This window comes from Vespa mandarinia, unplaced genomic scaffold (assembly GCF_050613455.1).
Source record: "Vespa mandarinia isolate Hongniang unplaced genomic scaffold, ASM5061345v1 scaffold_47, whole genome shotgun sequence".
Classification (NCBI taxonomy): Eukaryota; Metazoa; Arthropoda; class Insecta; order Hymenoptera; family Vespidae; genus Vespa; species Vespa mandarinia.
In genome coordinates this window covers 126,944-138,751 of record NW_028197181.1, presented here as the reverse complement: position 1 = coordinate 138,751, position 11,808 = coordinate 126,944, and the positions used below count along the sequence as shown (strand labels likewise).

The 11,808-nt window shown below is 29.7% G+C and overlaps 1 protein-coding gene across 1 annotated transcript; it reads left to right on the top strand.

Annotated features, from left to right (window-relative positions):
- The first annotated feature begins 10,764 nt into the window (after positions 1-10,764).
- On the top strand, positions 10,765-11,142 carry LOC146872121 (uncharacterized). Its single transcript, XM_085664355.1, has one exon. The coding sequence runs from the start codon at positions 10,765-10,767 to the stop codon at positions 11,140-11,142; it is 378 nt and encodes a 125-aa protein (XP_085520481.1).
- Positions 11,143-11,808: the final 666 nt, after the last annotated feature.

Genomic DNA, 11,808 nt, shown 5'->3' with positions numbered 1-11,808 from the left:
CATTATTATCGATATTAATATTATTATCATTATTATAGTTATTATTGTTAATTATATTATTATGATTATTATTATTATTACCGTTGATATTATCGATATTATAGTTATTTTTATAGGTATCGTTATTATTATTTATTTTTTAACATTATTATTATTATTATTTTTATTATTATCGTTATTATTTTTATAACCGTTAATTGTATTGTTATCGGTATTATTATTTGAAATATTATTATTAATGTAATTATTACGTTTATTATTATCGTTATTATCATTATTATTAATATAATGATTAATATTATCGTTATTATTCTTATTATCGTTATTACTGATATTAATGTTATTACGATTTTTATCGTTATTATCTTTATTAACGATATTGATGATATTATTTTTATTGTTATTTTTATAATTATTGTTATTATTATTATTATTATTATTATTATTATCATTACTGTTATTATTATTATTATCGTTATTATTGTTGCTGCTATGATTACTATTATTATTATTGTTATAATTATCGTCATTGACGTTATTATCATATTAATCGATATTATTGTTACTATCGTCATTATGGTTATTATCGTTATTATCCTTATTACGGTTATTATTCTTATTATCGTTATTTTTATTATTATCCTATACTTTTTCAATTATTATTATTATTATTGTTAATATTGTCGCTGTTATCGTTGCAATTATTATTATGGTTATTGTCATCGATATTAACGTAATTTCCGTTATTATCGTTATTTTAAATATTATGGGTATAATAATTATTATCAATATTATTAACATTATATTTGTTGTTATCGTTAATATCTCTGTACCGTTATATTTATCATTATCGTTCTAATAAATATTAATATTTTTATAACTCTTATTATTGTTATTTTTATCTTTGTTTTCGTCGCTGTTATGATTATAATTATTTATATCGTTATTATTAACGTTATTAACGTTATTATCTTATTAATTGTACTTATTGGCATTATCGTTATTATCATTATTATTATCGTTATTATCGTATTATTAATATCGTTATTATATATAATACCGTTATTATCGTTATAATCGTTATTATTTTTTTATCGTTATATCATTTATTATCGTCATTATTATTCTTATTATCGTTATTATTATCGTGATTGACATTAATATTGATTATCGTATTTATTGTTATTATGGTTATAATCGTTATTATCGTTATTATTCTCATTCTTATTATTATCGTTATTAATATTATATAAATATTATTTCTATTATCATTGTTATTATTATCGTCATTATTCTAGCCGTTATGATTACTATTATTATTATGGTAATTACTTTCTCCATTAAAGTTATTACCGTTATTATTGTTATTATCTTTATGATCGTTATAATTATATTTATAATTATCGTTATTATCCTAAATATTAATATTGTTATTAACGTTATTACCGTTATAATTGTTATCATCTCTATTACCGATAATAACATTTTATTATTGTAATTTTTATAATTATTCTTTTCATTATTATTATTATTCTTATAACTATTATTATAGTAATTACTATCGCTATTTTTCGAATAATCGTTTTTATTATTATTGCTACTATTACTGATATCGTTCTTATTGTAGCGGTTATCTATACTTTTATTATAATCGTTATTATTATCGTTATAGCATTTAGTCCCGTTATTATCGATATCGTAAATATTATCATCGCTATTAACTTTCTTTTCGTTGTTATCGATTTTTTTATTGTTATCGATGTTAATATTATTATAACTATTATAGTTGTTATTGCTGCTGTTTTCGTAACTATTTTTATTATTGTTCTTATTACCGTTATTGACCTTATTAATTGTAATTATCGCTATTTTCGTTATTATCGTTAATATAATTATTGACGATTTTTATGATATAATTATATCTTTTATCGTAATTATTATTAGTATCGTTACTATTATATTTATTAACAGTATTACCGTTATTTTCATTATTATCGTTAATGACGTTATTATTTTAAATAGTGTTATTACCGTTATTATTATTATCGTTATTATCGTTATCATCGTTATTATTATTAGTATCGTTAATATTACGGTTATTAACGCTATTACAGTAATTACGGTTATTTTCTTCATTACCGTCATTTTCATTATTATTGGTATTTTTATTATTATTATTACCTTTAATATCGTTATAATGTTTATTATTATCGTTCTTATCGTTATTACCATTATTATCGTTGTCTATATTATTATTCCTCTTTTTATTATTATTACTATTTCCGTTAATATTATAGTAACTATTACCGTTAGTATTATTGTCATTATCCTTGTTTTCAATATTATTGTCTTTATAATTATTATTAATATTATTATTATTATTATTATTATAATTATCGTTATTATCGCCGTAGTCATCGATACTTATATTTTATCGTTATTATTATCGTTATTAGCGTTATTACAGTTACAATTGTTATAATTGTGTTTATTATCGTTTTTGATGTTATCATCATAAATATTATTTTCCTTATTATTATCGGTATTATAGTCGCTTTTATAACTACTATCATTAAAATCGTTATTATTACTGTTATTATCGTTATTACAGTTATTAGCGTTATTATTGTTATTATCGTTATTACCTTTATTAGTGTTAATTTTACATTTAACGTTATTATTATTATTACCATTAATACTATTATTATCGTAATTATTATCGTTATTAACGTAGCTGTTATGGTTTCTATTATTATCATCGTTATTATTATCGTTATTATCGTTATTATCGTATTTATCGCTATTATTGATATTATCGTTATTACTGTTATATTCATTAGTAAAGCTTTTATCCTTATAGTCGTTATTCTAATCGTTTTTATCATTATTATCGATATTATTATTATTATCATTATTATCGTTATTATCGTCAATTATATTATTATGATTATTATTATTATTACCGTTGATGTTATCTTTAATATTGTTAATTTTTTTAATTAACGTTATTATTACATATATTATTAACATTATTATTATTAATATTACTATTGTTATCGTTATTATTATCATTTTAATTTTTATTGGATCTATTAATTTTATTTTACCCATTATTACCGTGATTATCGTTATTAACGTAATAACCAATATTACCGTAATTATCATTATTATGGTCAGTATCGTTATTTCTATTAATATCGATATAATTTTTATTATTATTATGTTTATTATTATCGTTATTACCATTATTAATAATATTATGTTTATTATTATCGTTATTATTGTTATTATCGTTATTACCGATATTAACGTTATCACTGTTTTCATTGTTATTATCGTTTTTTACGATATTGACGATATTATTTCTATTGTAATTATTATAATTATCGTTATTATTATTATTATTATTATCATTATTGTTATTATTACAATTATTATCTTTATTATCGTCGCTGCAATGAATAGTATTATTATTATTGTTATCATTATCGACATTGACGTTATTATCATATTATTCGATAACATTGATACCATCGTTATTATCGTTATTACTGTTATTATCCTTATGGCGGTTATTATTCTTATTTTCGTTATTTTTTTTTTATCATTTATTTTTTCCATTATTGTTATTATTATTGTTATTATTGTCGCTGTTATCATTACAATTATTATTATCGTTATTTTTATCGATATTAACGTTATTACCGATAATATCCTTATTATCTTAATTAATGCTATCATCTCTATTATCGTTTTTCTATTATGATCACCATTATTATTAACATTATTAATATTATTATAATTATTACTATCACTATTATCGTTATTGCCGTTATCAAGGATATTATTATTATTATAGGCATTATTATCGTTATTAACGATATTACCATTATTATCGTTATTTCTATTATTATCATTATTCTTAATATTATTGTTACTGTTATTATTGTTATTATTATCGTTATTATCCACATTATGGTTATTATCGTTATTATCGTTATTTAATTATCGTCGTTGTTATTTTTGTCAATATCATTATTACCGTTATTAACGGTTTTTTCGATATTTTTATTGTCATTATCGTTATTATCGTTCATATTACCATTATCATTATTATTTTTTTATTGTTATTTTTATTAGTATCGTTATTATTATGATTATCAATTTTATTAACAATGTTATAATATTTATTATTATCGCTATCATCTTTACTTTTATTATAATCGTTATTAACGTTATCCTTGGTATTAGTCTTAATATCGTTATTTTTATTAATATCGTTATTATTATTCTTATTATTAATATTTTAATAATTGATATTATCGTTATTATCGTTCTTATCGTTATTACCTTTTTTTTATTATTATCATTGCTGTTATAATATTATTATTATTATTATATTTATTGTCGGGATTATTTTCGCTGTTATTCTTTCTATTATTAATATTGTTATTATTATCGTTATATACATACTTATGGTTAATATCGTAATCATCTTTATTTTCGTCATTTTTATTATCATCATTATTATTATTATCATTGTTATTTTAATTATTATTATTACTATCGCTATTATTGACGCTATTATCGCTACTATTACTATAATCTTTATTGTTATTGTTGTTATTGCTATTGACGTTTTTATTGGTATTATTAACGTTATTATCGTTATTAGCTACATTATTATTACATTTACCGTCATTTTTGTTAATATCTTTATATTGTTATCCTTATAATAATCGATTTATTATTATGAATATTAATATTATAATTATTAATACAGATATTACTTTCGATGTTATCTTTACAATTATTATTATAGTTATTATTATTGCTATTAACGATACTATCGTTATTATCGTTATTGTCGTTATTATTGTTTTTATCTTTATTATCTTTATTATCGTTATTTTTACACTATGCTGTCCAAAGACACCACAGTGGTGTCTTGCACAAAATTGGGCTAATGGCTAGTGACACCATATTTGTGTCTTGCGTCAAATAGCGACCAACGCGAACGACTCGACAGTGGTGTCGTGCGAAAATTTTCGGCTAATGATCGCCGAATGATATCACAATGGTCTTGGGCGCAAATTATCGGCTAATGGTCGGCGGTAATACATTGTTGTGTGCATATTATCATTCAGTAGTCGGCAACAGCACTTTAATATCTTTTCTATCATGTAGATGTTTAGTTTAGGTAACAATAACTTTTATTAGTTTCAAGATTATTGTGTTTATAATTACTTGGGCTCTTTCATCGTTGCAGACGAAAGAGACGATACGATTATTTACGATTAATGCGCGAACGTCTTGCCTGATCTTCCGGACTACTTGGCCGATTGGAAAGAAACAATGGATATAGAAAAATGAAAGTAAAGCAGAATCGTCGGAAGGTATTGAAATACCTATAAGAAGAATGCAGCGAACCCTACCGTTGCCAATTGGTTCGGATGAATCAGGCGAAGAAGACAGTGCACAGTGGTGAAGTTTTGATGCACCGAGAACTAATAATAAATTTGAAAGTTCTCCGGCTCCAAACATATTTCCCAAAGTTACACAGAACGTCGAAGATATCGTAGCATGATATATTGGGAACGATCAATTTGAACATAATAGAATTGAAACCAACTAGTACTACAGTCAAAATTGCAGTGGAAGGAACCTGGATAAAAAATATGCCAAATTTGTGGACGTTACAGCACCCAAAGTTAGAAAATTGTTTAGTCTTGCTATACTTATAGGTATTGAAAAAAAAGCAAAGATCGATAATTATTGGTCGACGAATCCGTTGATAGACACACCGATATTTCGTAAAAGGATGTCCCGCAATCGATTCAGACAAATATTATCATTTTTACATTTTTCCGACAATAACAATAAACCTGATAATGCCGACCGCCTTTTCCAAGGGCAATTTATAATTCACTATTTTCCCAAAAAGTTTAAAGAAAATTTTAATTTAAGTAAAAACATCTCAATTGATGAAGGTATGATAACGTGGAGTGGACGGTTAAATTTTAAAGTTTACCGTCCGTCGAAAATTACGAAATACGGCATTTCATTCGGATAATGTGTGATTCGATTACGGGATGCATTTCCTCATTCATGATATACTCCGGCGTTGGGCAGCCTTTAGCTAAAATAGTGATGTAACCATTGGAATCTTCCTATAAAAAGTAGCATCACCTCTACATGGATTATTATTACTACAGGGGAGAACTTGCAGGGAATTTACTTGAAAAGGAATTCAAGTTTATGGAACGAAACTATAAAATGGAGGATTTCCGGAAAAATTAAAGCACGTAAATGTCAATGTATTTGATACTTGTCATCAACGAAAAGGTGAAGTACTCACACAGGTATGGAGAACTTCGAAAACTATAACGATATGAATGATCTCTACAATAAATAATGCCACTTTGATTAACACTCAAACAAAATGTAGAACAACCAATGACACCATATAGAAACCAAAAAGTGTTTTAGACTATAACAAATACTTGTAGTGGATCGGGCAGACCAATATTTGAGTTATTACCCTATATACAGAAAAACTATATAATGGTCAAAGAAGGTTTGAATGTACCTCTTTAATTGTGCATTATTTAATGCATTCCATAAATGTAAATATTTCAATACAAAACACAAGAGACTCCGATTTTGCAACTTTTTATTGAAGGTGTCTGATTCTTCTATAAATTACAATGTACCTACTTCTGAGCACAGCTTTGAGGTTGCCACTACATCGCGTACGCCTCATTATGATCCGCTTCACATGCTTTCCGGTCACTTAAAGCAACAACTAGTACTTATTTACGAAACCAATAAACGGAAACGATGAAACTGCCACGTAAGTTCCAAAAACAAAAAAAAGGAGAATAACAAACTTAATGTGTGAGTCTTGTTGAGTTGCGTTACATCTTGGAGATAGTTTTGCTGCTTACCACACGAAAGATAAATATTAAGAATTAAAGAAAATGCAAAAAAACAAATATATAAGAAAACAAATTGTGTATTTCTTTACTTATGCATATCTTCGAAATTTCATGAAAGGGGAACAAGGTTGAGACTTATGAGAAATAACGATAGGATTAGTAACATTTAATAATTTATAACCTCCCGATAATGTGAAGAACGGTCGGCGACAAGCCAAGTAATCTGAGTTAGCGCTGCTGATGCCAAGCGAATAAATTTTTACGAGACGTGCGGACGACATAGAGCTAATATTATAATTATTATTCTTATCATTATTATTTTCGTTATTAATGTTACTATTATCTTTGGTACTATTATTATCGTAATTATTATCGTTATTAACGTTATTTCTGTTATTATCTTTATTAACGTTATTCTTATTAAATCGTTATTATTATTAATATTATTATTATTATTATAGTTTTTATTGTTGCAGTTATCGTTACAATTATTTTAATCTTTAATAACGTTATTATCGTAATAATCGCTATAATCGTCATTATCGATATGAATATTTTTATCGTTATTATCGTTATTGACGTAATTACGGCTATTGTTGTTGTTATCGTCATTATTGATATTGCCTTTATTATTGTTATTTCATTATATTCGACATTATTATTATTATTATTATTAATATTATTATTATTATTATTATTATTATTATTATCGTCATTACTATCGTTATTGTAGATATTTTCTTTACTATTGTAATTCATATTATTATCATTATTATTATTAATATCATTACTATTATTAAAATAATTATTAATTTCGTTATTATTATCATTATTATCGTCATTATCGTTATTATTATTAACGCTATTATTATTGGTATTATCGTTATTATCGTTATTATCGTTAATGTTTGTATTACCCACATATTTTTTATTAATTTTGTAATCACAATTATCATTATCATTATTATTATTATTATTATTATTATTATTATTATTATTATTATTAGTATTATTATTATTATTATTATTATTATTATTAGTATTATTATTATTATTATTATTATTATAGTTCATATTATCGTTATTATCGTTATTTTCGTTATTTTCATTAGTATCGTTATTATTATCGTAATTTCAATTATTACCGTTATATTCGTTAGTATCGTTATTATCGTTATTAACCTTTTTAACATTATTTTATTTATCGATATTATTATAATTATTATTTTTATTACTATTATTCTTATTATTATTATAGTTAATATTATCGGATATATCGATATTGTCGTTATTATTTTAGTATCCATTATTATCATTATTACTATTAATAGTATTGTTATTATTATTGTTATAATTATTAATATTATTATTATTGCCGCTGTTATCGTTACCATTATTATTATCGCTATTATTATTGTTATTAACGTTATTATCGCTATTATGGCTATTATCGTTATTATTGTTTTTATCGTTATCTTTATTACTATCGTTATTATAATTACTATTATTATTATTATTATTATTATAAAAGTTGTTATCATTAACATTATTATCGTTATTATCGTCAATATCATTATTATCATTACTTCATTAATATCGCTATTATTATCGTAATAAACGTTTTTACTGTCATCATCCTTTTTATGGATATTTTCCTTATTATCGTTATTTTTGTTATTATCGATTTTATTATTATTATTATTATTACCTATATTATCGTTATCTCTATTATTATCGTTATTATTATTAATATAATTGTTCTTATTCTCATTATTATTACTATTATCTTTGTTACCGCTGTCTCTACTATTGTCACTATAGCGCCTCGTGCAGGGGCCCGGATCGCAGTTTAAGTTTTGCTATTGTTGCGGCTGCACGGGTCGCAAGATCAAGTAATTCAAGGTCGGCGAGCCCTCTTGTTTCTTGTGCTCAAATAGCGTTGATGAAACTAAGAAGCACCTGGCAGGATCAAGGGCCTGCAGAGCTTTCCAAGTTAACCTGTATAGGAGCAGGACGGCACACTACCTTCTAACCCACCTCGGCTCTGAGAAAAAAGCAGATATTTATCTAATCAGCTAACAATACCAAGAAAGAGCAAGAGTAGGATGGTACGCAGACGAATTGGGCACTGCGGCCATCTGGATCCCAGATCCCCGACTAATACATGTGTCGGATCAAGGATCCGAATGTGGTTAAGTTTGGGTGAGACCTAACTCGACGACTTATGACAGCGTATATCTCATTCCGAACGACAGGATAGACGACTTCCAGACCAAACTGGACGATCTGGAAGACGAGCTGCGGGAAATACATGGGGATCTCATTGTGGCTGGAGACCTTAGTGCCAAAGCACTCGAATGGGGGGGAGGTCAGGCCGGACTCCAGAGGAAGACGAATCATGGAGGTGGCGACGAGACTGGAGCTATCAGTACTGAACAAAGGTTCGACATCAACCATCCGAGGGCCTGGCAACAGAGAGACGATCCCTGACGTCTCTCTAGCCAACGAACACCTTGTTGCAAGAGTCGCAGGCTGGCAAGTGATCGAGGATTATATCGGGAGCGATCATCAGTACATCCTATTCGATGTACACGATAGGAGGCCAGCCTTGACAAGTGTAGAGCGACCCCCCCGGGGAACATTGCAAGAATGGATCGAGAGAGGCTGTCTTCAGTCATAGATGAAGGTTGGAGATTCCATCAGAATCCGTGGGGATTAGGGAACCAGAACGTCACCTGTAAGTTGGGGACTCGAACGCAAGAAATCCCTCAGGACGCGATGACGTTGGATCACTTCGTGCATACTCTATTCCCCTCACGCCGAAGAGAGAGATTAGCATGAATTCGCCCGGCATAATCGAGGCGCCACAATTCGAGGAAGAAGAGCTACTCAGGGCCGCATCTTCAATGCGGAACAAGAAAGCTCCAAGCCCAGACGGACTACCAACAGAAGTAATTAAAGTCGTAACGCAAAGTCACCCTGAGCTTTTGCTGAACATATATAACATGTGCCTCAGGGGGGGCATGTTCCCTGCCCCATTGATGAAAGCTAGGCTTGTGCTCATTAGCAAGGGCAAGGATCCAGCAGAGGCAGCCTCGTTATACAAGCCTATTTGTATGCTCAATACGGCTGGAAAGCTCCTGGAGAAGCTGCTTAGGCCATGGCTGCACGTATCATGAGGGCAGCGGGGGATCTTGCCAACCGCCAGTATCGATTTCGATCCGGCCTCTCCACCACCCACGCATTCCAGGAGGTTGTCACGGCTGCTAAAATGATGGAGCGAGGCAATCAGCGAACTCGACCTCTGTGTCTGCTGACCACCTTAGACGTGAGAAATGCTTCAACTCCGTCAGGTGAGACTTGGCAGTAGAAGCGTTCGGACGTCATTACAGCGTTCCGGAGTACCCATTCCGAATTATCGATGATTATCTGAACCAGCGCTTCCTAGTATACAACACGGGCGATGCCCTAAGAAGCTTGGAATTGATATCGGAGGCAGCCCGGGGCTCCATACTGGAACCGGATATATGGAATATTTTCTACGACGTTATCATTCGTATGGGAGTCCCTGAAGGTGCTTTCTTGACTGAGTACGCAGATGACATTGCAGTTGTCATAACCGCAAGAGACACGGAGGGGGCACAGCAGCTGCTCCACCAGGTCATGCGGAGAGTCATCTCCTGGATGAAAGACCATGGGCTATCTCTAGTAGCCCAGAAGACAGAGATCGTGCTACTTACGCGGAAACGCATCAACACCTTGCGGGAAGTTCATTGTAGGGGACGCGGCAGTCGAGACTAAGTCGGCTGTCAAATATCTCGGTGTAATGCTTGACAACAAGTTTATTTATGGAGAGCACATAATCAGGGCAGCCGACGACCAGTCGGCAAAAGTAGTAGACTCGCTAGGCACACTCATGGCTAATGTCAACGGTCCCCGGCCTTACATGAGGAGACTACTGATGCGTGCTGCCGAAGCAGTGATGCTATACGGTGTGGAAGTATGGGTCGAGGCGCTGCAAAAAGAGATATATCGCAAGCGCATTGCCGCGGAACAGAGGAGGGGCGGCCTAGGATTCGCGTGCTCTTACCGCACGGTCTCAGAGCCCGCAGTGCTAGTTGTCGCCGGGGTAATCCCGATCGATCTATTAGCCCCAGGAGAGAAAATTCGCCCATTAGGAAAGGTGTGTCCTGGGGTTGTATGAGGCATCAGAACTCGCCAGGTGTACCAGCATCAAGGCCTGATAAAGTAGATGGGAGCAGGAACGTTGGGGCAAATGGACTGCCCGACTCGTCGGTCAGCTAGACAACTGGATAAATCGGGAGGCGGGAGAAGTCGATTTCTACCTCACCCAATTTCTGACATTGCTTTTGGTTCCTGCCAAGTAGAGCCGAAGAGGGAGTTCAGTTAAGGGACATGAAGCAGTGGCGCTATACTGAAGTAATTCCACCTAGCGGTGCCGGGATGGTTTCACTATGCCACTAGGATGGATATGAGTTTAGTCGGTAGTGCCTATTCCAACGTTGAGCCCGACACTCCAGGGACTTTAAAGGGGGACCCAAATGGTGAAGGGTTCCTCTTGCGGGCAGGGTCCCTGGGTTAGTGCGTAAAGTTTTGCATTCTCAGACCATCAAAAAAAAATTAAAAAATTAAAATACTATTATCTTTATTAATATCGTTAATATCGTCATTATCGTTTTTATCATCTTCTTATTACTATCGTTATAATATAGTTATTATCATTATTATCGTTATTATTATTATTATTTTCGTTGTTATCGCTATAATCGTAAATATTATTATTATCATTATTAATATTATTATATTTATTTTTATTTATATTATGGTTATTATTATCGTTATTATCGTT